General features: G+C 35.3%; 4 protein-coding genes across 7 annotated transcripts; 2 read left to right on the top strand and 2 right to left on the bottom strand.

Moving 5' to 3' along the window:
• The first annotated feature begins 537 nt into the window (after positions 1–537).
• Positions 538–2,631, top strand: LOC111909668 (mevalonate kinase). 3 transcript variants are annotated; one of them, XM_042899213.2, is made up of 6 exons: positions 538–812; positions 1,143–1,386; positions 1,460–1,713; positions 1,788–2,087; positions 2,178–2,219; positions 2,302–2,631. In XM_042899213.2, exons 1-6 carry the CDS (start codon positions 656–658, stop codon positions 2,418–2,420), a joined length of 1,116 nt encoding a protein of 371 aa, XP_042755147.1. In that variant the 5' UTR covers positions 538–655; the 3' UTR covers positions 2,421–2,631. The 3 variants fall into 3 exon arrangements, with proteins under 3 accessions (XP_042755147.1, XP_023761212.1, XP_042755146.1); XM_023905444.3 differs by having other exon boundaries at positions 1,806–2,219; XM_042899212.2 differs by having other exon boundaries at positions 1,788–2,219.
• Positions 2,632–5,118: 2,487 nt separating this feature from the next.
• On the top strand, positions 5,119–8,511 carry LOC111909669 (glutathione synthetase, chloroplastic). Its single transcript, XM_052768462.1, has 12 exons — positions 5,119–5,501; positions 5,654–5,823; positions 5,915–5,990; positions 6,124–6,254; positions 6,351–6,473; positions 6,562–6,643; positions 6,898–6,977; positions 7,061–7,130; positions 7,219–7,340; positions 7,427–7,566; positions 7,928–8,123; positions 8,207–8,511. Exons 1-12 carry the CDS (start codon positions 5,157–5,159, stop codon positions 8,328–8,330), a joined length of 1,659 nt encoding a protein of 552 aa, XP_052624422.1. The 5' UTR covers positions 5,119–5,156; the 3' UTR covers positions 8,331–8,511.
• Positions 8,512–10,457: 1,946 nt separating this feature from the next.
• LOC111909670 (amidase 1) lies at positions 10,458–13,010 on the bottom strand. Its single transcript, XM_023905446.3, has 9 exons — positions 12,834–13,010; positions 12,204–12,356; positions 11,977–12,101; positions 11,778–11,903; positions 11,483–11,665; positions 11,272–11,422; positions 11,028–11,196; positions 10,814–10,948; positions 10,458–10,748 (listed from the first exon to the last, which is right to left on the bottom strand). The coding sequence occupies exons 1-9, from the start codon at positions 12,947–12,949 to the stop codon at positions 10,596–10,598; spliced, it is 1,311 nt and encodes a 436-aa protein (XP_023761214.1). The 5' UTR covers positions 12,950–13,010; the 3' UTR covers positions 10,458–10,595.
• A 1,165-nt stretch (positions 13,011–14,175) lies between these two features.
• On the bottom strand, positions 14,176–16,501 carry LOC111909671 (uncharacterized). 2 transcript variants are annotated; one of them, XM_023905447.3, is made up of 7 exons: positions 16,370–16,501; positions 15,520–15,614; positions 15,325–15,404; positions 15,175–15,230; positions 14,884–14,996; positions 14,725–14,783; positions 14,176–14,660 (listed from the first exon to the last, which is right to left on the bottom strand). In XM_023905447.3, the coding sequence occupies exons 1-7, from the start codon at positions 16,461–16,463 to the stop codon at positions 14,345–14,347; spliced, it is 813 nt and encodes a 270-aa protein (XP_023761215.1). In that variant the 5' UTR covers positions 16,464–16,501; the 3' UTR covers positions 14,176–14,344. The 2 variants fall into 2 exon arrangements, with proteins under 2 accessions (XP_023761215.1, XP_023761216.1); XM_023905448.3 differs by having other exon boundaries at positions 14,176–14,657.
• Positions 16,502–26,213: the final 9,712 nt, after the last annotated feature.

Below are 26,213 nucleotides of genomic sequence, written 5' to 3'. Positions count from 1 at the left end.
AAAAGGGTTATATGCTTATGTATATAATAATTATTTTATAGTTTTTTTCAAATTTATACTACCAAATCAAATATGCAAATAACATTTCATTTTGAGATCAAAATATACAACTTTTAATTAGATAAAATTTTACAAATGGTAGTTTTGGTTTTAAATTTGTCCCAAAAATAGTCTTTATAAATTTTTTCTATATTAATAGTTTTTTTGTAGGAAACTTCACACGTAAATTATCTTTATGACTAACATCCGATTAGAGAGACATTAAGTCCTAATAAGATTCCTAAAGTTTCTGAAACTAAAGATCATTCATAAAAGAAAAATCCATATTATTTTGTGAACAAATTTAACCAAAATGACTATTTGTGAAATTTGATCATTTAATTGTAACCTGTTTAATCAAACGTGATCATACAATTCATCTCATGATCGGTTGCATAAATCGGTAAACACATAATAATGTTACAAAATTGATATAAAAAATGCATTATATATAGATAAAAAAAAAAAGTACTTTTTTTTTTTTTTGTATAAATAAATATGGGAATACATATGTATTTATGAATTATGATAATTAAAAAATGGGAATACATCATATGAAGAGAAAATTTAAGCTCCGGCTCCAACCGTAACAGAAACAGCCATAATCATAATCATAATGAGCAGCATGTTAACCAGGGGTATGGAAGTGAAAGCCAGGGCTCCAGGCAAGATCATACTCTCCGGCGAGCACGCCGTCGTCTATGGATCCGCCGCCGTCGCTGCTGCCATCGACCTCTACACTTACGTCTCTATTACTTTCCCTCCACCTTCCCGTAATGCACTCGCCGTTTCCCTTCTCTACTTGTACATTACGTTTTCACGTACCACTATTTTCTTTTCGAATCTCGCTTTATTTTCTTTTTCTCTCGATTACTGTATCATAATGTCAAATTCATCTTCGTTTTCTTTTACGAATCTCATAAATAAATAAACTGATTAAGATGCGTTCCAGCTGATCGATCGAATGACAATGTTGCATTCTCTGTCTAGGGTTCATATCATGAAATTGAATCTATAGCAATTGTTATTCTGTTTATGAATTAGGTGATCTATTTACAGAGAATCTCATTTCTTCCTTGTATATTTTTTTCTTGTTTGGATAGATAGCTCTGAAATACTATCACTCCAGCTCAGAGATGTCGGCCTGGAATTTTCATGGCCGACTAAAAGAATCAGAGAAACATTATCTCAAACAATCGATAGCCCTGCATCCGCAACAACATCATGTTCTTCAGAGACCATGAAACTCATCACCACACTAGTGGAAGAGCATTCAATTCCAGAGTCAAAAATCGAAATAGCTGCTGGAGTTGTTGCTTTTCTCTGGTTATACACCTCTATCCAAGGGTAAGTCGATGGATCTTATTCTTATAAACCTTCAAACCTGTTGATTAATTGTCTATGCATGTGGTTAATTCAGGGATAAACCAGCAAGGATAGTTGTGAGTTCTGAGCTTCCTCTTGCTTCAGGATTAGGATCATCTGCAGCATACTGTGTTTCACTATCTGGCGCCTTACTTGCTTCATCAGATTCTGTGAATCTTGACTTCAGCAGTGAGGATTGGCTATCACTTGGTGAAAAAGAACAGAAATTGGCCAACGAATGGGCTTTTGAAGGTGAAAAGATTATTCATGGAAAGCCATCTGGGATAGACAATACAGTTAGCACAATGGGTATGTTACTTATGTTTGAGTTTATTATATATGTGTTTATTATCCTTTCTTTTTTCTGATTGTATATCTATAAGATATAAATTGTGGTATAGGAAACTTGATAAAGTTAGAATCTGGTGCTTTAACCTCCATCAAATCCAATATGCCACTGAAAATGCTAATCACAGACACAAGAGTTAGTAGAAACACAAAGGCATTAATCACAAGTGTTGCAGAAAGAAGAGACAGACATCCAGACACAATGACATCTGTTTTCACTGCTGTTGATTACATCAGCAATGAGCTGGCATCCACAATCCAATTATCTTCTTCCAATGATCTTGCAGTTGTTGAAAAAGAAGAGAAAGTTGAAGAGTTGATGGAAATGAATCAAGGTCTGCTTCAATGTATGGGTGTCAGCCATGCTTCTATTGAAACAGTAATTAGCACAACCCATAAATACAAATTGTCTTCCAAATTGACAGGAGCTGGTGGAGGTGGATGTGTTCTCACTTTATTACCAGCATGTATCCTTTTCTTTATTACATGACATGACATGATTGAGATTATATGTTTATTTATAATTTCCTTAACTATATATTGGAAAAGTGTTGTCTGCTTCTGTTGTTGATGCAGTGACTGCTGAGCTACAGCAATGTGGATTCAGATGTTTCATTGCTGGAATTGGTGGAAAAGGACTTGAGATTCGGTTTGGAGGTCGTTTGTGATATTTTTCTTAACAGTTGCAAAATAACAGTTGTTCATGTGGAGATATAGAAAAGGATGTATGAGAGTACAAAAGGGTCAATGAAGTTTGACATCATTTTGGATGTTTTATTTGTGTAAAGAAACATAATATTTGATTTAAGAGGTATTGACCTCATTAACCACATAGAAAAGATATGTCGTAATGATCATTTTTTCCATGGTTTTTGAAAATGTAGTATGTATTTGGAACGTGCTACAAAGTATTAATATGTTTGAAGTATAGATTTTCAAATATCTTTTTTTCTTCTAAGTGGTCCCGTTCTATTCAAGATGATGTCTTTTTCACGATTTTCTCATGACTTCGAAATTTTACCTTCCAAGTTCCAAAATCATTGACTTTTGTTTTCCTGAAGAATATGTTCGAAAATCAGAATATATATCTTCTAAAATATGTGAAGAAACTCCATTTTCGAAATCATTTTGCATAAACAGAAGTAGGTTCTATCTTTGATAACCTAGAACTAGTTTGGAAATTTTCGAAAATCTGACATGAATTTTAGAAATACTCTTTGTAACTGATATTTTATTCTTTCAAAATTATTGAACTAGTGCGAAAATCATGAAGTTTATATCTTCAAAAAATTAGAACCGGTTCAAAAATATAGACATTAATTTTCGAAATACTTTTGTATCTTTATTCATCTCTTTTTGGCAATAGGAAAACAAGTTATATGTGATCAAGCGCTTATTAAAACAGGAGAAATGAAGTCAACAAATCAGTATTCATGTTTATGACATGGTGCTTTTAGGCTCCCCACAATAAGACATTAGCCATTAGAGATAACTTTTATTTAGAGGTTAAAAAGTGACGATAATTTTAAGTTATAATATAGTTTGACCATTAGATGTTTTTATAAATTAAATTTTAATGTAAAATACGATTATATGATGGTTGTATAGGCTTTCTTTTTTTAATAATATTTACTCATAAGTTGATTATTGAAATGAGAACTCATTAAAACATATTGAATTATTATTAATGTAATTAATATGTAACTATCACAAATTGAAGCGAATAAGATAATTATTTCTTACAAAGAATTTCCTAACAACAATTTTTTCAAAAATCTAGAAATAGATAACTACTTATTAGACAATGGCAACTCACATAAAAAAATTAGTCTCCGATACACTAGAGTTGTCATGAATTAGTTCGACTTTGATTACACCCCTAGTTGGAGATGCTCTAAGAGCTTTCACTTATGTCTTTGCAAAATTGTCGCATACACACATCGCCTCCATCCTGCTGGCAACTCCTCCGCCCAACCTCTACAACGACGTCATCAACATTGTTGTCGCCCTCAACCACGAACCCTTGTGTCCAGCCTTAATGCCGCTTTCACACCTCTTGATTACACCCATAATTAGAGATGCTCTGATATATAACATGTTTTAGTGTAGAATTGCTTACAAAATGATCGATTAGGAAACAATTTATAATAAAATTGATAATAAAGAAAAACTGAAAAGAGTTTGGGAACATGTTAATGCATTGATCTTGTTGGATTTTTTTTCGTGAGAGAGAGAGAGAGAAAAAAAAGATTAATTTAAAATCTTAAATAATAGAACATACAACAAAAATAAAAGAATAATAATAAAATAGGATAAATAGTCATTTGCATTTACAACGGTGCATGCTTATTTGTAGAAGTGTTTGTTGGTTTATTCAGTGTAAAAACAAAGTTAAAAAAAACATTTGGATTAACTTATCCGATACCAAAATATAATAAGTTGATAAGTTGTTTTTTAGTGTTTGACAAATTTTGTTTATTGGCATAAAATGACCAAAAAAAACATCTTAGATATATGTATATAAAAGTGTAGAGTTATAATAAGGTTAGTAATTTTGTTTAAGTAAGTTATAAAAGATGTTTTGAATAACTTAAAAAACTCTTTGTTTAAGTAAATAATAATTATATTTTTGCTTTATCCAAAAACTAAAAAATATTTATTAGTGGTGTCAAACTACAATAACTAATAAGCATCTTAAATAAGAGATCACAAATATCTACATAAAATCATAAAGACTAGCCATATAAATTATAAATGATGACCCCATTGCTAAATATATATATATATATATATATATATATATATATATATATATATATATATATATATATCTTTTTTTTTTAAATCTATTTTAATAAAAGAATAATTTTATTCTTCTTTTGTCACGTGTCATAATATTAGGTCTCCTAATTAATATTATAACATTTGTCAACATGTTAATTCTCTATGTTAAATTTCAAATTTTAAATTTCTCATTCTATTTATATTAAATTAATAACATTATAATAAAACTAATACAAATTATAAGATGATATAATTTAATGTATTTATTTAAATCAACGATTATAATTTTATATAACTAAAAAAATCTCTTAATTAATCTTTTATTTAAAATAATTGATTAATAATTTTTAGTTTTTATTATAAAAATTTAATTAATTTTGTAACCGTAGTTCTTACGTATTATAAACTAGTTTTTAATATTTATTTTACTAAACATCTTTAATTACTTATTTACACCTCTTATTTTTTTTATCAAATAAAATGAATAAAAAAAATATATGAATAGACACCCATTCTAAAAGTTAAACCAAAAGAGACAAAATCTTGAACTTAACTCAGACAAATATTATTTGTAAGCACACTTATAAAGATGGGATGTGTAAGTGGGACACAAGGTCAAAATGGGTGCTGGCTGCTCTTCCTCTTCTTCATTCTCCCTTTCTTTACCCAATCACCATTGCTTTTCATCCACTCTCCATCACCCCAAATCAACATCGACATTCATTCTCTCCACTCACACTTATTCCCAATTCCACAAATCTTCATCAAAGTTCTCAATAAATTCGCCACCCAATTGCGGCAGCGGCAGCATTCCAGAAATCAAAACCACCCAACAAAAAAGCTTCGTGAAAAACCCCATGTCTGATCCTCACACAATCGACTCGGGATTACTTCAAAAGCTGGTTTATGATGCTCTCGTTTGGAGCTCTCTTCATGGGCTCGTTGTTGGGGACAGAAACGTCCAGGTTTGTTCATCCTGTTATGTAATTTTAGCTTTAACCAAACACTTATCGATTTCAGTCGATTCACTTGTAGGGCTCTAAGTTTTAAGTTATTTATGTATTTGAGGATTCTGATATACTGATATGTATCGTTTTGATTATAACTGAATTTGCAGAGATCAGGATCGATTCCTGGAGTCGGTTTGGTTCACGCCCCAATTGCATTACTACCATATTCGTTTCCAGAAAGCCACTGGAAGCAAGCTTGTGAGTTAGCCCCCATTTTCAACGAGTTAGTAGACCGAGTTAGTTTGGATGGCAAGTTTTTGCAGGACACTCTCTCAAGGTTTCTCTCTGAAATGATTTATGTTAACTGTTAAGCACTTAATCTAAATTCAATTTGGATGAAATTGATCACATTCTCTTTGTAATTTCAGAACAAAGAAAGTGGATGCCTTCACCTCCAGACTTTTAGATATACACTCCAGGATGCTGCAAATCGGCAAGAAGGAGGTATCATTGTAGGGTAATCAACCCTTTAATCTTTATGTTGTAAAACGTTAGGACATTTTCTATTAAGTGAATACATAGTTTACCAAATTAGGTTTTGTGGAAGTTAACTAAATTTTCTAAATCTTGCCCTTAGGATATTCGCTTGGGATTACATCGCTCTGATTATATGCTTGATGAAAATACAAATTTACTTCTCCAAATAGAGCTCAACACAATATCATGTTCATTCTCAGGGTTAAGTTGTCTTGTTAGTGAGCTTCATAGGTAAGTATTTCTATTTTTAATCAACTGTTTTTCTGTTTCTGATTCTAATTCTTAGTTGTTATGAATAAGATTATAAATACATATATCATCTTGCAGGAGCTTACTCTCTCAATATAAAGAACACTTAGGGATTGATTTCGGAAGGATTCCGAAAAATAATTCAGCAATTAAGTTTGCTGAGGTGTTGGCAAAGGCATGGATGGAATATAACAATCCAAGGTTGGATCTTCTTATTGATTTTTTCATGTTAATTTTATTTGTTTTATTATTATATAATGTTGAATGAGAAGTTAATCATGTGATACAGTGCTGTAGTTATGGTGGTTGTTCAACCTGAAGAACGGAATATGTATGACCAACATTGGCTCAGTGCAACCCTCACTGAAAGATATCCTTTTTGCATTACTACAGATTCCAGCGGAATTGGAATTCAAGATTCCATTCCATGGCTTGTTTTGTTGCCATGCCAAATGGACGGAATTCAATTCCATTTGATTCCTTCAAATGGGAAGAAGTTGAATTTTGTTGTTTCTTTTGTTATTAAAGACCATAATACCCTCATTATATATATTGAAATGAAGAAAAATAAAAAAATTCTTTTAATTTTTGTTAATTGAAATGTGATCCTGAGCTCATCAACACACATAATGTTAGAACTATTCGGAAGACATTGGCGGAAATTGATGCACAAGGGAAGACACTTTCAGATGGAACTCTTGTAGTGTATGTCTAGAGTATAGGGGTATTTCTGTAATTTGGTCAAACTATCTTCAAACACAAGCTAAATGTTGAAAACTAACTTGCAGGGATGGTGAAACGGTTGCAGTCATATATTTTAGAGCCGGATATGCACCTAACGATTATCCTTCTGAATCAGTGAGTAGACATTTCTTGAATTTTATTCTTTAATCATTTATTCTATTATTTTCAATTCAATGTTTTAATGGTTTTATGAATCTTGTAGGAGTGGAAAGCTAGGTTGCTTATGGAGGAATCTGTAGCTATCAAGTGTCCTTCAATCTCTTATCATTTAACTGGCACCAAGAAAGTTCAGCAGGAGCTTGCAAAACCTAATGTACTCGAGAGGTAAATATTCTTGATTTCATTGTTGCAGTCATATATATAGGGGTATTTTGGTAATTTGTGTTTGTATTTATTTCATGTGGGAGTAGGTTTCTTGATAATAAAGATGACATAGCAAAGCTTCAGGCATGCTTTGCTGGATTATGGAGTTTGGATGATTCAAATGCTGTCAAGAATGCTATCGAGCAGCCAGGAGCATTTGTCATGAAGCCACAAAGAGAAGGCGGAGGTCACACTCACACCTCACCTGTTATCTGTTATTTGTTATCTGTTATCTGTTTTCTGTCATTGTTTTGTGGGACGGGGACAAATGTCAAATGGACAAAAGTTGTAATCTTTTAGTCCCACTTACAAAAGTGGGACAAGACAGATGCTTCCTCTTGATTTTGTGTGCATGAAAAAGACGTAAATACCCTTATCATCAAAATAGACGTAGAAAGCTTGTGTAGTCACGTCCAGTGTAACAAAAGCAAACCAAGTGATTGGATCTTGCTCATGAAAGCCTAGATTCTTTATAGTTTGTAAAAAGACGTGAATGCCCTTCTGATCGTCTCTAGTCTAGTAACGAAATATCTTTTCATTGAAATCAGGTAACAACATTTATGGGGATGAAGTGAAGGAAACGCTTGTAAGATTGCAAAAAGAAGGATCCGAAGAAGAAGCAGCAGCATACATTCTCATGCAAAGGATTTTCCCAAAAGATTTCCCGACACTTCTTGTTCGAGAAGGTATCTGCTATAAAGAACAGGCCATTTCTGAACTCGGGATATTTAGTTCATATCTAAGGTATTTATATAAATAAATAAATCCAATTTTTATTGCTTTTATATTTTTATTTTAGACATATTATGCGATTGTAAATGTGACAGAAACAAGGAGAAGGTGATTGTTAGTGAGCAATGTGGTTACCTGATGCGTACTAAAGTTTCTTCATCAAACGAGGGTGGTGTTGCTGCTGGATTTGCGGTTTTGGACAGTTTGTATTTGACTTGATTTCACCTTTCTTTCCCCTAATAATAATAATAATAATAATAATTGGTGGCTTCATCAAGACCTAATCACTTTCTGTTTTCCATTTTCTCTTATGTAACATACTTGTACTTTATTCTTATTGCAACATTTTGTAGACTGTTTTTTAAAGGAATAGAATCTGTCACAGGAATTGGAATCATAATTTGTCATGCTCATGCATTTGGTTGGAGGGAAATAGAATGAAATTCAATAATAATAATAATAATCTTACTTGCTGGTTGCATATACATATACATATAACTGTGTATCTATATGTATGAATCTATTCATAAGTATCAAGCGATTTCAATTACAATTAGGCATTTGAATCTTGTAACTCACTTTCTTAGCAATGGCAACTTGTCATTAAGGATTTCAACAAAGAAACAGATACGAAGTAATTGTAATTAATTATGATTAATGATGGTTTTGGATTTTCAAAGTAATTGTAATTAATTAGTTATTTGTTTAGATTTTAACTTTTAACCTAACTTTTGTTTGGTAATTTTAAAAGCCCTAATTTTTCGTACTTAATAATATCGTTTTGTAATGCTTTATATCTTTATATAAATACATATGATTGTTTTTAAAATTATCTTCTTAAATTTGATTTGTAATAATGTAATATGTGTTCGTAAATAATTAATTATGAAGTCAATTTTGTCTCTTACAAAAAATTATGAAGTCAATTTTTATATGATTTTGTTAAAAATTTGAAATTATATAATTGTTTCAACTTTGAATATAGGTTATTGAATATAGGTTATGTGATGTTAGATTGGAATGAGATTTTTAATTTGTGGATTACATGCGCATCAATTGAGTTTTTGAAACACCTAATTTGAAAAGGTGAATAAATTATTAACAAGACTTCTATAAGGGGAGCGAGGTGTGGTTTCTTTACACATGTATTAATTCATGTGATAAGATATCAAAATGAAAAAAAGTTTATTTGTGTTCATGTTGTTCCTTACTCTCTTTGCTACAGACATTTTGCTTTATTCGTATTTTATGTCTTTAAGATATATTCTTTTTGTTACAGGTCGATTATTTAAGTTTTGTTTTTAATAATAATTATGGAAAGTAATGATGGTTTTGGATTGTAAAAGTGGATTCATTATTATAGAAACAATATTGATATCGAGCCCTTTATTCATTATATAGAATTATGATGAATACAAAGTAATAAATATAAGATATAAAACTATTAGGATGAAAATGATGAATTTGAGAGAATAAATAAATAAATGGTGATGGATTGTTTTGTTGCAGATGAGAGTTTGATGAGTTGGACAGAAGCAAAGATTTGCACATCGTTAGACTCGGGATTAACTTGTGTGTGTGTGTGATGCGCAATGTAATGAACAAAAACCACTTATACTATTTATACACGTACACCACTCACATCACTTAGTTTCGTGTGTATTTAACATCAATAAAAAATTAGGAGAATTTCATATTTGCCCATCTTAAACCTTAAAATATCGTATTTGTCCAGCTTAATTTCTTAATATCATATTTACCCTTCATAAACCTTCAAAATATCATATTTGCCAAAATCCTTTTTTATAATATTTTTAATATTTATAATCATTTTTCATAACTTAAAATTACTATAATAATTAAAAAATTTAACGATATTATCCTTACGTCTATGATAATGGAATGTGAACTTCTAAATTGTTGGAATGTCGTTCTCTTGACAAACAAAAATATTCATCTTCAACCCTCTCTATGGAATGTATATTTTGATTGTTTAGTTTTTTTTGTTGATTATGTTGTAGATGAATGATATTTTAGATATTAATATATTACCATTGATATTTTGATGTTTAAAAAGTGCATATATGATATTTTGATATTTAAGAAGGGCATATATGATATTTTATTGTTTAAAAAGGACATATATGATATTTAGAAATTTTATGAAGGGTAAATATGATATTTAGAAATTAAGCTGGGTAAATATGATATTTTGATATTTAAGAAGGGCATATATGAAATTCTCCCTAAAAAATTTGTTTGGGACTCAAACTTAGTATTTTATCAGCATCATATATTTTGACATAAAAAACTGGATATCATTTTTTGGAACTAGAAGCATCATAATAATTCTGTAATAGAGTAGATCCATACTTGTATTTTACTCTTACTTGCTGCTTTCATATACATATAACTGTGTATCTACACATATATTCATACATATCAAGCAATTTCAACTTATCAATTACATTTAGCCTTCTGAATCTAGTAATTCACTTTCTCAGCAATGGAAACTTGTTCTTTCAAAGTGTCATAAATGGTTTCAACAAGATTTAGTAGGAACCCATCTGAACCATGGTTAGCCAACATAGAAACAGACACAGGAAGATCCTCATATTTCCCTAGTGGAATTGTCACCTATAAACCAAACCATGTTTTAAATCTCTTAATAAATAAATAAATAATGGTTTTTAAATGCTGACCTGGCAGAATCCAGATACTCCAGCTATAGACAGCAAGCTGAATGCCCTGGCACGAAAAGTCTCCAATGAAGTTGTCTCTGTTTGCAATTTAGGTGGAGGTCCAGGAACAGTAGGGAAAACAATTATCCCATTTTCCTAATTAAAAAAAAAATACTTTTTACTTTTTTTACCCAGAAATAAAATAAATGTATTTCAAGAGGGAGAGGAGTGATACCCCTAAGAGAGAAGAGAGAGCTTCTTGTAGTTGGGTCTTAATGGAGTCAAAGGGGCCTATGTCTTGTTCTGATGTGTTAAGAGCATCAAATACCCTCTCTGATATACCTGGACCCAAGTTAGGTTTAACTGTGGTTACCCACTCACCATGGTTCTTCTTGAATTCAAATCTACACAACAATGGGGGAGTTAAAATGTTATATCACGATGTTAATCTTCTAGAAGATGAAATATTAAAATCACACCTTTGAAGCAATCGCATGGAAGTAGAAAGAGCAACCAAAGATTTAATGCTGAATTCTTTGTTTTCTGTAATATCATTCTGCATGAAGTGCTTCAGACTTGGAACTTTGCTTTCGATAATGTCTCCAAGGTTAATAGACTGTAAAATATCACCTGCAATACTGAAGTTAGATATAAATCAGGGGCAAAACGGTCATTTTACATAAGGATTACCTCCGAATAACTTCTCGATTGATGTAGCAACGACTTTGGTCACACGTGTGGTTGGAATACTAAGAAGCTTGAAACAATCTTCAGCAATTAAGACTTTATTAGGGTGCACAAGTTTTTCATTTGGTAACCCTAATAATATCTTCCCAACATGGTTTAAAGTCCCAGGATCCCTAGAAAACCATCCTGTATTGAAATTCCAAATTACAAGTTTTTATAACATATTTTCCACATGATTTAATCATATCATACATTATTTGATTTCCTGTTAATGAAAATAACAGTTGTTAAAACTTACCAACAGTATCAAAACTCTGTGCCATGGGAATAACTCCTTCAGTGGAAACAATTCCATGAGATGGACGAAACCCAAAGATTCCACAGTATGATCCAGGAACTCTTACACTTCCACCTGTGTCAGTGCCTACACGTATAGACAAAAGGGCAAAATGGTCATTTACTCTCGTTTCATTTACTCCAAAAAAGAACTCACTCACCTAAAGAGAAATCAGCAAGTTTGGCACTAACTGCTACAGCAGAGCCACTTGAAGATCCACCAGGAACACGATCTGGTGCACATGGATTAAGGGGTGTACCGTAATGTATATTTTCTCCATTTATGCTGTGCTCCAAAACATTAATTTTAAGATATTTTTATATTTCATGTAAATTGGACAGATATTATTATGGATGTAATGATGTATTATGGTATCATGTATCTGACCTGTAAGCCATTTCATCCATGGCAGTTCTTCCAATACATGTGGCACCTGCATTCAACATGGCCAAAACAGCAGGAGCTGTGGAGGTTGCAGCAGAATGAGTCTTCAACCAATCTGGATTCCCAAATCCACTCACGTATCCATCCATGTCAAATCTGATTTCCAGTTCAAAAATAACTAAATTGAATCAAGTACAAAGTACAAATGCATTGAGTAATGAATACGTAGGTTTTCAATTAAAGTGGTTTTGACAGAAATCAGTTCAATCAGGCGCAATTGAAACCAATCATTTGATTAGTCAGTTGGCCATTGAAATCGTGTAAGAGAATTAAACCGAAAGGATTAATCGGATAATTTGCGATTTCCTGCTTTTAATCTACATTTGTTCACGTGTTGCAAACAAAATGTAGAAACACTGCATTCGTTTGCTTGACAAACATAAAATAAAAAAAGTAGTACCAGTTAATTAATTAATCACTGTTGTAAATTGATAATGAAACCAGGGGAACCACCGTATCAGACTATCAGTAAACAGTTGTATATAATAAGTACGTTAATAGATAGCATGAGATGATGAGAGGTTGAAAGTCAGCGACCATGAGACATGAGTGGAGGATTAAGAGAAAACTCACATGTCTTTGACAGCAAAAGTGAGGCGATTCAAGGGGAGCTGCGCCGGAGAAGTTGTTGGCAACGGCGGGAGAATAAATTTCTCCATGAACGCTCCGTAATCGGAGCTCACTGCCATGTTATCGTCTGTGTATGCGTAAATTTTTCAGTTGGAGAAGATAAAATAGAGGATTAGGAGTGGAGTACATCAAGTTTTGGATGAAGGATAGGGGTCCACATCTTCTTTATGTCCAAAACATGCATAACAATTAGTATTTTTTTTTTAACTAATTTGCTCCATTTTAGAGAACTTATTTACCGATCTCTAATAGATGTGAAATAATATATATATATATATATATATATATATATATATATATATATATATATATATATATAGAGAGAGAGAGAGAGAGAGAGAGAGAGAGAGAAATGAGTTCTATGGAAAACAAATAACTATGGCAACATCTACCGGAACCAATAATCAAATGTAGGGATGAGCATATGGACCGGAGAACCGGTCGGAACCGGAACCGGTCGGGTCGGGCCAGGACCGGGACGTTATTTTTGTGGATTTTTGGAACCGGGAACCGGTAGAACCGGCAAAAACCGGAACCGTATGATGCTATTTTTCAAGGAGCGGTTCCAACATTTGAAGACACGACAAGAACCGATAGGAACCGAGAACCGGTAGAACCGCCGGGCCGGTTCGGTTCTTGATTTTGGCCGAAGCTGGTTCCCTGGTCCGGTCCGGTTCCGGCCGGTTCGGTCCTTTTGCTCATCCCTAATCAAATGACATGTGTCCATTTCTTTCTTCACAAGTAATGTATTGTGGAAGTTATTGTGGAAGTGATGTGTTGTCATGTTTTCATTGGTTCAAATATGTGTTGCCCTAATCATTCATTTTCCATATAACTCTTCTCTCTCTCTCTCTCTCTCTCTCTCTCTCTCTCTCTCTCTCTCTCTCTCTCTATATATATATATATATATATATATATATATATATATATATATATATATATATATATATATATATATATATATATATATATATATATATATATATATATATATATATATAAAGTTATAGAAAACAATTTGCTCCACTACTTCTTTATGTCCACACTCACCATGATAATATTTACATCTAATTTCATCAAATGATGTAAAAAAAACTAATTAATTGTTTTTTCATGTTTAAAGCTCCCACTATGGTTTTGCAAGATCTAGAACAAATGAGATAAAATGCACAAGAACTCGGTTTCTAATTCGGTAGTCGATATTGCATTTTCTTAGTTATCATCTAGATGAAGAAAATTTTAGATTTCTTGATGAGATTGAATTAAAAATCCGCTTGTAACATGATGTGATAAAGTATTTTTTATTTTATTCACCAACTCCATGCTAGTTGTTTTAATATATACAATTGGTTGTTCCAAAAAAATTAATAAACAATTAACAACATCGACATAGACACATAGTTAACATTTTCATCAAAACAATTATTTTTCTAATTCTAAAACCCGAAAACCATTCAACTAGTTTCATCAAGCTCATCATCATCAGAAAAAGACAACAACGGAATCACCGGGTTACAATCAACATGTTCTTCATCATCATCATCATCAATATCATCACCCACTATCTCCGGAATTTTCCATCCCAAATGTTTGACATAAACTTTATCATATGCTTCAATATTCAATCCAGAAGCTAAAAACATTTCCACCTCATTCACAAATCGATCCACTCTCCCTCTCAAAAAAGGCTTCGCAGCATCCACCACCATTCTCTTAAACCCTTCTTGTTTTAATTCAGCCGAAATTTTAGACCCCTTTGGCTCGTTTCTGCTAAATTACCAATTTGCCATTACTGAGATATTTGACTAATAGTCAACAAAATGGTAAAACTTACCTTCTCCATGAATCAATGACTCCAATAATATGATGCACTATTATATCAACATCTTTCTCCTACACAAAAAGAAGAATCAATTATAAGTAAATTATAATAGCTTCTTATGGTATAAACTATAAAATATATCAAGAATATAAGAAAAATAATGAAGTGGACCTGAATCAAAGCTTGAATTTCCCTTCTAACCCAATTATATAGCCATTGATTCGGTTGAAGATATTTATTGGATTTCCAATAACGTGATATGTTAATATTACCAATTGAGTTACCTGATACACACAATTTGTAAGTATAGAAGAAAATATGCAAAAAGTGTCACATTGGTCATTGGGTATAAAACAGTTTGATTTTCTTAAATTATCTCATCAATATTGTGGTTTAATACAATAATACAAAACCATTTGCAAAGTATTTAATGACCTTATCCGTATACATAAAGGAGAATACCTAGCTCAATGTAGTAGCACTGTAATCTGTACTTATGGGCTTTTGTGAAGAAAATGCTACATTTACAACAGATAGAATAAGTAAGCTTACTAAATATCAAAAACAAGAAGATAGAAAAATAATATAATATAATATAGAAAGAAAAATTACCTATTTTCTGAATTCTCATAAATAAGATGCTGTTGGAAAGAACTTCCATCATACCCATATATTATTGATGAACTTTTTGTCTGCAAGATAACCATAATTGTAAAACTAGTTCACCAAGAATGCATTTTTATAAATCTTTTCCCATTTTCATGGAATTAGTTTTTATACATCTGAAAGTTATTATGTATGACAAACCTTACAAAGAGGACACTTTATGAAGGGTTCACGAGGAGAATGCTTACTAGCAACTACTTTTATCCATTGCAGGATGCAACTGTAGCAAAATTTATCTGCAAATAGTCATCACAACACATGTAAAATACACAGGTTTAGTCTTCATGCACATATAAGAACATACTTACATTTTTTACTATAATAGCATTATAGCAATGTGTAACAAACACAGTACATTGATCATCTTGATAGTGAAATATATGGAGCTAGAGTTGCAACACAGGAACAGAAAAGAGAAAAGATAATGGAGCCTTAACGTTGAAATTCAAACTCGATATTGAATTTTCTCCCACAAGTTTAGTTTCTTCTTCATACTACTTCCGAAAATTGCAATCGATTAACAAAAATGGTTGATCGTTAGGTGTAAATATCCTGAAAATTATGAAATAAGTTGCAATTTTGGCAAAGGACTAATTTTGAAGGTTGCAATTTTCATGGGATCTCCCTATAGTGATTTGATGGAAGAGAGGGGATAGCTGTCATGAACTTCGACAATTACTTTCCAGCGAATTCATTAAAGGTAAATCAACTTTGAAGATAAATAATGGTCCGTTTTACCTAAAATTATGAAATTACGTCTTTTTGGTTGAAACTGAGAGAATACGAACAATTGGGGTGGTGATTACAAAAATCATACAAGAATACAAACAGTTTAGTTGGTGATTCACAATTCGTACAATCTAGAAAGAAGAAAATCAAGAGAGCTATAAGCCACCGGATGATATAATACGAACGAATTCTCTGTATATTAAAGATTCGAACAAGGTGAGAAGAGAAATCAGAAAGCAAGAGAGGAGAAGATGATACGTACGAAAACATTGATCCAAGTAGGATTCTTGATTAATCGGTGAGAGGCAAATGGGGCAAGGGTCGAATATGGAGCTGCTCTCCTCTTTTTGGTCCATTTTTGGTTTTGGGTCTGAAACCCCGAGTTATGAAAAAATCTTTATGCAAAAAATGGAATATAATTTAGGTTATCATCACTATTTTTTTTTTGGAAAATGACTCTCGAGTAATTAACTTTTACGTTTGTATTCATTTGGTCATTTTTCTTTTTTTTTGTAGTCAATATACCATCGAACTTATTGTTGGTGTTTACCATAGCCCTTTTGACCGGCTTTTGACTTGTGATAGTCGGTCAAAAGGTTATGGTGAACACAAACAACAAGTTCGATGATATATTGAGTACAAAAAAAAAGGAAAGGGACCAAATGAGAACAAACGCAACAGTTGGTTACCCTCCTGATTTATTTTCCCTTTACTCATTTACAACAAATCCCACATCATCTCCTACTTATATTAATGACTTTATGAGATTCATTCTTGCTTCTCTTCAAAACATAACCTACGAAACGACATTATTCATGCATGTACAACTTTGTAATGCACTTGAATATTTATTAGGGGAATCTTGACTAAGCAGACGCATTTCATTACTACATTTACATTTCCAATCAAATGATTTATCGTATCATGGATTATAGACAAGTCTACAAACGAGTGGAATCACAAGTGTTATGATTTTTTAGTTTACTTAGCTTTAAGATCGAACTCATGGGATAAGATACAACATCAATATGTACAATATTATGGTGATGTACAATATTGTACATATTGATGTTGTATCTTATCCCATGAGTTCGATCTTAAAGCTAAGTAAACTAAAAAATCACAGCACTTGTGATTCCACTCGTTTGTAGACTTGTCTAGAATCCATGATACGATAAATCATTTGATTGCAAATGTAAATGTAGTCATGAAATGCGCCTACTTAGTCAAGATTCCCCTAATAAATATTCAAGTGCATTACAAAGTTTTACATGCATGAATAATGTCCTTTCGTGAGTTATGTTTTGAAGAGAAGCAAGAATGAATCTCATAAAGTCATTAATATCAGTAGGAGATGATGTGGGATTTGTTGTAAATGAGTAAAGGGAAAATGAATCAGGAGGGTAACCAACTGTTGCGTTTGTTCTCATTTGGTCCCTTTCCTTTTTTTTGTACTCAATATACCATCGAACTTGTTGTTTGTGTTCACCATAACCCTTTGACCGGCTATCACAGGTCAAAAGCCGGTCAAAAGGGCTATGGTAAACACCAACAACAAGTTCGATGGTATATTGAATACAAAAAAAAGAAAATGGACCAAATGAGTACAAACGCAAAAGTTAATTACCCTCAAGAGTCATTTTCCCTTTTTTCTTTGAAAGGTATTGATGTAATTTTTGGACACTTTACATCCGAGGTTCATTAAAGAAAAAAAAATGAAATAAAATATTGAGAAAAAATAAAGGAAAGGTAAGTAAAGTGAATTTTTTTATTTCCGAGTTCGAAAGAAATAGAAGCATAATTATTTTATAATTATTTTATATTTGTGTTCTGGAGTTGAATCTAAAAGAAATGAATCATAAAAGTGGAAAATTATATCATTGTCACGTTTTTACCACAATTTCAAATTCATACCATATGATTCTTTTGAAAAAAAATTATGCCTAAACTTTTTTTTGCCACCTGTTGCTTATTAAAATGTTAAAATCTCATTACTCTTTCAACCAGAATCAAACGAATTCAAACTAAACAAACTAAAGACAAATCAATTAGATGTTATACATTTGATAATTGGTTATTTGACTGCTTACTCAAACCAAAGGTAGATTCAAGGGCAAAAAAGTCCATGAATTTTGAGAAAGATTGAAGAACAAAAGGTTAAAGAGATGTTTAACAATATGGATTGGTTAGATCTTACTCAACGGAAGCATAGCATACATAATCGAGCCAACAGCGAAAGCATATGGTAATCGACTCATCTCAGATATCTCAGCCTCTGTACTCAGACTCTGAGTCTTACTCAGTTTGGCATTGTGCTGGATCGGTAAGTCCCCTTTCTTGGAATTCTGCATGTTGAACCTTTTCAATACCTTATCCAAGTAGGTACTCTGACTAAGTCCAATTAGTCTTTTACTCCTGTCTCTCAGTATCCATATCCCTAGGATATAGGTAGCTTCTCCAAGGTCCTTCATTGCGAAACACTTCCCAAGCCAGGACTTAACCTCCTGCAAAGTCGGGATGTCATTTCCTATGAGTAGTATGTCATCAACATATAGTATCAAAAAGCTAATTATACTCCCACTAACCCTAACATATACACAGGACTCATCCTCACTCCTCGAAAAGCCAAACTCTTTGACTTTCTCATTGAAACAAAGATTACATATGTGAGATGCTTGTTTCAACCCATAAATGGATTTATCAAGCTTATACACTCTATTAGGGTACTTTTCATCAACAAAACTCTCTGGCTGAGCCATGTAAACATCCTCAGCCAACTTTCCATTAAGAAAAGCGATTTTGACATCCATTTGCCATATTTCATAATCATGAAATGCAACAATGGCTAGCACAACCCTAATAGATTTAATCTTTGCTACTAGTGAGAAGGTCTCATCATAGTCAACTCCTGGAGTTTGAGTAAAGCCCTTCGCCACCAGTCGCACTTTATAAGTGTGTACCTTCTCATCCATGTCGGTCTTCTTCTTGAAGATCCATTTGCATCCAACAGTCTTACGACCCGGTACATTGTCAACCAAGTTCCAAACCTGATTGTCATACATGGATTGGATCTCGCTGTCAATACCCTCCTTCCACTCAGCAGACTCGGGGTCTGCCATGGCTTCCCTGTAGTTATTAGGTTCATCCAAATCTACCAGTGTACTATCACTGATAAATGTATCACCTTCTGCGATGATATGATAACCATAATAAAAATCAGGTGTGTTCCTAACCCTAGTGGAACGCCTCGAAGGTACAGACTCATCTATCGGCTCAACAAGAGTTTCCTCCTCAGGTTGATCGCTAGTGTTTGAGGTTCCTTCACCACTTGACTCCTGAAGCTCTTCAAGGTTAATTTGTCTCCCACTATTTCCTTGGCTTATAAATTCTCTCTCTCGAAAGACTCCTCTCCTTGCCACAAAGACCACATTTTCACTAGGTATGTAGAAGAGGTAACCAAAGGATTTTTGTGGGTAGCCGATGAAAATACACCTCTCACTTCAAGGTTCGAGCTTGTCGTGAGTCTCGTGCCTCACGAAAGCCTCGTAACCCCAAATCTTAATGTATTCTAAAATGGGAACTTTCTCAGTCCACAACTCATGAGGTGTTTTGGCAACCTTTTTAGTATGGACTAGATTAAGGATATGGGTGGCAGTCTCTAAGGCATACCCCCAGAATGAGATTGGGAACGAAGTTTGACTCATCATGGAATGAACCATGTCCAACAAGGTTCGATTGCGCCTCTCAGCTACACCATTCAGCTTTGGTGTCCTAGGAGGTGTCAGTTGTGAAACAATTCCACATTCCTTAAGATAGTCAAGGAACTAGATACTAAGATACTCTCCTCCCTAATCGGATCGGAGCATCTTGATGTTCCTGCCCAGTTGATTCTCCACTTCTTGCTTAAACTCTTTGAACTTTTCAAAGGTTCCTGACTTATGCTTGATTAAGTAGATATAGCCATATCTTCTGTAATCATCAATAAAAGTCACATAGTAGTGAAGAGTCCACACACATCTGTGTGTATGAGGTGCAACAAACCTTCACCCTAGCACAAGTACCAGTGAATGGTGATGTAACGACCCAAAATTCAAGTCTAAAAAATTCTTTTAATAAAACATTACTTAGAGCAAAAACGTCAATCCAAAACATAATCAGAGTATTAATTCCCAAAACACATGTTCATTTTCAGAGTAAAACATTCCCAGGCTGTCTAGTCTATGGTGTGTGCCATGCGATCACCCCGAGCTCTCCCCTCCGCTACCGGAAGTACCTGAAACCAAAACTGAAAACCGTAAGCACGAAGCTTAGTGAGTTCCCCAGATACCACATACCATACAAACCATTCATAGCCAAGAACCATAAATAATCGACTTATCCATAATCAAGTAAGGTGCTATGTGCCAAACATAGTCTTGCCGTTATGCCACGGGCCGCGCGTGGTCTTCCTGGTCAAGCCTGGGCCACTCCCTAGGTCTTACAGACAAGTGCCAAGGGCCCCCCTAGTCTTACAGACATGTGCCAAGGGCCACCCCCTGGTCTTTTATGCAAGTATCACAAAGACAACCGTACATACTACTCTACTTAGCTAAACAACATACAGTGTGCCAGAAGCCACCTCCTAGTCTTTCATATATAATATCATACAATGCACCAGGAGCCACCTCCTGGTCTTTCATACATATTGCCTAGGCCTAACCCCCGGGTCTTCCTATCATCCTTAATAACATATTGTGTGCCAGGAGCCGCCCCCTGGTCTTTCATGCATATTGCCTAGGGCTAACCCCCGGGTCTTCCTACCATACATAATAACATACTGTGTGCCAGGAGCCGCCCCTGGTCTTTCATGCATATTCTAAATGGGCCGGCATTGGTGCCTTAGACCCATACAAACAGTGAGGAGACTCACCTCGCACTGCTGATAATCCTCTGGCTGCTGACCGACAGCTCTCTGAACTCCTGCTCCACTAGCTCCTCGAGCTACCAATATCAATGCAACACTTAGTCTAACTATCCCCCGAAAGTCAACTAAGTCAACTCTGGTCAAGGTTAAAGTCCTGGTCAAAGTCAACCTTCCAGGTCAACCCTACTCGTCGAGTCACCCTATTGACTCGCCGAGTTCATATGTTCAGAGTCCTCCTCTTAGCGACTCGACTCGCCGAGTCAGTCCATGACTCGTCGAGTCTACCGATTACCGAGTCCTGACCTGTCCAACTCACCGAGTCTCCATTCGACTCACTGTTTCGAGTCTCAACTCGAAGGGTTTGGGGTTTCGCGACCTGACTCACCAGGTCCAAGAACAGACTCGCCGAGTCCAGGACAACCTTCAACAGACTCGTCGAGTTGTTCATCCAACTCTCCGAGTTCCTGCCCAACATCATCTGACTCGACGAGTTGTTCATCCCACTCGTCGAGTTCCTCCTCGTCTTCATGCTACTCGCCGAGTCCACTCAAAGGACTCGCCGAGTCCATTCAGATCTTCAAACATGCAGAGGACTTTTTAGTCATGCATGGACTCCAAACTGTAGATCCACCCTTCCCGTGCCTATTCATCACGTAAAGTTGCAAACTTTACGTGTAGAGATGGAGATCTAGGCAAAATACACCATAAACTAGGGTTTAAGGCCAAGGGGCTTCAAAAATTGACTCAAGGGCTGATACTTTATGCTTCTCTAGACCATAACACACTTGGATCTGAAGTAGCAACTCCAGATCCAGCTTCTAACTCAAATGGGTGACAAACCATGGCTTAAAAGCCCCAAATCTCACAACCATGGAAGATCTAAAGGAGAGAAACGACTTATTACCTTCAATATCTCAGAAAGGCTCCACAAACTCCAGATCTGAAGCCAATCCTTGAAGTTTCACTGATTCCCCTCTTTCTTCTTCCTTCAATCCACCCAAAAATGGATTGGAAGCTTGAATGCACAACAATGGAGGCTTAGGATTCGCTTTCTGAATGAGGGAGGCTCTAAGGAACCCTGATGGAGAGAATAAGGAGCTTAAATAGCGCCCAAAGTCCCGGATTTAGGGTTTTCCTCACACAGACCAGACTCGCCGAGTCCACTTGGCCGACTTGCCGAGTTGGTCACTTACACCTCGACCCAGATCCCGCTCGAACTCGCCGAGTTCCTCCTTGGACTCGCCGAGTCGCCCCTAAAAATTAGGGTTTTCTTTCCTTTCTTGACCTTCAAAACTTTGGGTGTTACAGGTGACTTTGTCATTTTTCCAAGTAAACAAGACTCGCAACTATCATCCGACTTTAGGTCAAATGATTCCAAAACTCCAGCCTTTTGGAGTTGGCCTATGCGCTTCTTGTTAACATGTCTAAGACGACAATGCCACAAGGATGCGTTATCCAAGCTAATCGAAGAATCAATATGTAATACATTATTTCCTAGGTTGTCTACAATCAACACAGTTTCATATACACCATCACAAGGTAATGCTTTAAAATAAAACACATCATTATAAAGAGCATTAATAGCACCAATTTTATTATCAAATGAAAATGTGAATCCTTGCTTGTACAAACTATGAAAGGAAATAATATTTCTCGCTATTTCAGACGAGTAACAACATTTATTCAAATCTAAATTTAACCCATTACTAAGCAATAAAGAATAAACTCCAATCTTGGTCACAGGTGATGCTTTCCTATTGCCCATTATTAAGTTTATCTTCCCGTGCTCCACTTCTTCACTTCTTCTTAGGCCCTACAAATCAGTACAAATGTGAATACCACAACCTGTATCAAGAACCCAAGAATTAGTATGCGATGAGTTATTAGACAATATAGTGTAACTACCTGCATGGGTGGGTTTTACTTTCCCATCCCTAACATCTTGCAAGTACTTGGGGCAGCTTCGCTTCCAGTGCCCCTTTTCATGGTAGTAGAAGCATTGTGCTTCCTTTGGGTTTGAATAAGGAGGAATGGAACCACTTTTGGTTCCACTTGAAGAGGAGCCATCAAGAGACTTTCCCTTGGTACCCTTCGAAGGGGTCTTCCTCTTCTTCCCCTTTTCCTGCCCAATTGCCAGAACAGGGGTTGTAGTAGGAGTAGGAGTAACAACCGATTTACCTTTAAAGCCACTTTAAGCAGTCCTTAAAAGTCCCTGAATTTTTCTAAGTGTAACTTCCTCTTTGTTTATATGATAAGTCATGCGAAACTGATCATAACTTGGAGGTAATGAATGGAGAATGATATCAATCGCCATGTCCTCAGGAAAGTCCACATTAAGCTTTAGCAACCGGTCCACGAACCTTTGCGTTTTCTGCAAGTGGCCGATGATGGGTTCACCATCCTTCATCCTAGTTGTTATCATGGAGGAAATGATTCCATACCTCTCTTGACGAGCACTCTGATGGTACCTTTCCATCAGGTCCTGGTGCATCTCAAAAGGGTAGAAATCTTCATAGGAATTTTGGAGTTTTGTTGTCATTATGGCCAACATGATGCAAGACACATTAGTGGCATCTTTCTCCTAGGTAGTGTACTCATCAATCTCCTCAGGAGTACCAGTCGTGTAACAACCCATTTTTCACATCCAAAAATTTCATTTTTTTTATAAATTACTTTAATTAAAACATTTGTAGGAAAACATTGTCAAATCATAACATTTCATAAAACTGTGTATAATGTCTGAAAATCCAAATCATAAAATAGTGATAATATCAGAGTACAACCCCAAGGAAAACTCATAATGCAGAATCTGAGGTGTGTGTATGATATACAGCTACCGCGCCGGCTCCTTCCCCTTCGCTGGAGAGGTACCTGAAACAAAACTGAAAACTGTAAGCACGAAGCTTAGTGAGTTCCCTCATAGTACCACATACCATACAATATACTGTCAGGCAATTCTGGGGCGCCTGACTTACCCAGGTCAAACCATTCTGGGGTGTTTGACGTACCCAGGTCAAGCCATTCTGGGGTGCTTGACATACCCGTCGATCTATTTCACCCGACTACCGGGGACTATTTCACTCCCTACTACTACTACCACATAAACACATATCGAAAGCACATAAACATAACAGGTAGCAGCAGACCTAGATGAATATCACAAAGACAATCATCTAACATACAACTCCTACTAGTGGGTCGGCATTGTGGCCGTAGACCCACCACTACTGGAAGGTAACTCACCTCGTAAGGCTGACTACTGAAAAAACTGCTCGGCAATTGACTGACTACTGCTCCGGTAACTCTCCGGCCATAATCCCACAAAACACTCAGTTAGAATATGATATCTACTCTTATGGTAAAATGACTATTTTACCCTTAACCAAGTCCAAATCAAAGTCAACTTCCAGTTGACCCGACTCATCGAGTTGGGCCGCGAACTCGTCGAGTCCCTAACTCTTTACCCGTCCTTATCCACGTCTTTACTCGTCGAGTTCAGCAAGGACTCGACGAGTTCTCCCTTCTTTATGAACGTCGAATGAATCTTCATCCGACTCGCCGAGTCGTATGAACAACTCGTCGAGTTCACATTCATCTGATAAAAAAGTCTTGTCCTCGACTCGTCGAGCTCATCTTCAACTGTAAGGAGATTGCCTTGGACTCGTCGAGTCCGCTCTTGCACTCGTCGAGTCCCATGGACTCCAGATCTAAGGCTAAGTCCAATAAGTTGGGTCACTTCCTTGGACCCTCTAAAAACCCTTCTAGAGCTCAACTGGGTTCCTTCAAACCTTAATAGAAAAGGGGAGTTTTGCCTCGGACTCGCCGAGTCCCAAGAACGACTCGTCGAGTCGGGCATGTCCAACCATGATTGACCAAAAGGTAGATCTAAGCTCCTTCAATCGTTCTAGCACCTAAAGTTACAAACTTTACGTGCATGCATGGGACTTTAAGCTCAAAAGGTCATAAAATAAGCTCTTATGGTGCATGGGACCTTAGATGGGTGCAAAAGCAACCCCTAACTGCCTTGTGACTCCCTTAATGGCTTGATTCTAAAGTCTCAACCCTCAACCATGCTTGCAATCATGGTTGGTCACCAAAAATGGCTTATAAAAGCCCTAACTCTCCCCAAAAAGGGATCTAACAAATGAAAGAGCAAGGTTACAGCTTTATACCTCCAATGAACCGTGGAAGATGCACAAACTCGGGTTCCCTTGGTCTTCAATTGTTTTCGCAAGCCTTTCCCTTCCTCCTTATGGCCACAACTAGAAAGATCCACCAAAAATGCCTTAGTTCTTCTAAAAAACGACTAGGATTTGCTTAAGGGGAGTTCTGGAAGCATTGGGGACGAAAGGGAGGCTGAACAAGTGGTTTAAATAGGATGCAAACCCTCATCTAGGGTTTTGTCCGGACAACGCCTACTCGCCGAGTCTGGACGCAGACTTGTTGAGTAGGTCATTAAACTTCTGTGTCTAATACGCTCCGACTCGACGAGTTGGACCTCAACTCGCCGAGTCCAAGGCCAAAATGCAAGATACTAGAATAAAATACATACCAGGAACCAGGTGCTACAAGTTGACTCATCAATAACCCTTAGTTCCTTATCAAGGACATACTCCTTCCCCTCGTAGCGAGTAATCATTCTGATGCTCCTAATCCATTCATTGAAATTAGACCCATCAAAAGTGACTTTCCCACACAAGTTCATGAGGGAAAAGGAGCATGTAGGGTTTGAGACAGTAGCGGTGTTAGAAGACATCTAAAAAGAAAGAAAGACAAGTTTAGATTATATAAAGAATCCTTAATAAGCCACCCAAATGAATTATTAAGGCTAGAACCCAACAAACTATTTCATAACTTGGAAGAGGGATGCCGTAATCCAAGCTATAAAATGTTTGAAGGTAGGTAAATGACGATTTACCAATTTCCACCACGAAAAACAAAATAAATTATTAAGTTTTAATTGGATTTGAAACTCCTAGATCTTTTGAGATTCATTGAACTTTCAATGGCATGTTTAAATCTCGATTGTGCCCTCTCAAGTTTTTGACTGGGATGTCGATGATCACAAACAAGGTGTGAATAACCATGAAAATTGACTTGGTACCCTTAACTTTATCACCTAATCGATGTGCTGGTTAACCACACACGCTCCACCGATCTATGATAAACATTAAGTTACCCTTTGTCACTCTTACTAGTCCTT

This window comes from Lactuca sativa, chromosome 2 (assembly GCF_002870075.4).
Source record: "Lactuca sativa cultivar Salinas chromosome 2, Lsat_Salinas_v11, whole genome shotgun sequence".
NCBI lineage: Eukaryota > Viridiplantae > Streptophyta > Magnoliopsida > Asterales > Asteraceae > Lactuca > Lactuca sativa.
Note: the sequence above shows the minus strand (reverse complement) of the source record. Positions and strands in the feature narration are given on the sequence as shown.

Coding starts and splice junctions, on each gene's coding strand:
- LOC111909668 (XM_042899212.2), top strand. CDS start 656: ATGAGCAGCATGTTAACCAGGGGTATGGAAGTGAAAGCCAGGGCTCCA. Junction 1,387..1,459: donor TTATACACCTCTATCCAAGG/GTAAGTCGATGG, acceptor TGGTTAATTCAG/GGATAAACCAGCAAGGATAG. Junction 2,220..2,301: donor TCTCACTTTATTACCAGCAT/GTATCCTTTTCT, acceptor ATATTGGAAAAG/TGTTGTCTGCTTCTGTTGTT.
- LOC111909669 (XM_052768462.1), top strand. CDS start 5,157: ATGGGTGCTGGCTGCTCTTCCTCTTCTTCATTCTCCCTTTCTTTACCC. Junction 5,991..6,123: donor TGCAAATCGGCAAGAAGGAG/GTATCATTGTAG, acceptor TCTTGCCCTTAG/GATATTCGCTTGGGATTACA. Junction 8,124..8,206: donor ATATTTAGTTCATATCTAAG/GTATTTATATAA, acceptor TAAATGTGACAG/AAACAAGGAGAAGGTGATTG.
- LOC111909670 (XM_023905446.3), bottom strand. CDS start 12,949: ATGGCAGTGAGCTCCGATTACGGAGCGTTCATGGAGAAATTTATTCTC. Junction 12,357..12,833: donor ACTTTTGCTGTCAAAGACAT/GTGAGTTTTCTC, acceptor ACTGGAAATCAG/ATTTGACATGGATGGATACG. Junction 11,904..11,976: donor ACTTGCTGATTTCTCTTTAG/GTGAGTGAGTTC, acceptor CTATACGTGTAG/GCACTGACACAGGTGGAAGT.
- LOC111909671 (XM_023905447.3), bottom strand. CDS start 16,463: ATGGACCAAAAAGAGGAGAGCAGCTCCATATTCGACCCTTGCCCCATT. Junction 14,997..15,174: donor GTGCTACTACATTGAGCTAG/GTATTCTCCTTT, acceptor TGTGTGTATCAG/GTAACTCAATTGGTAATATT. Junction 14,784..14,883: donor AAATTCAAGCTTTGATTCAG/GTCCACTTCATT, acceptor CTTTTTGTGTAG/GAGAAAGATGTTGATATAAT.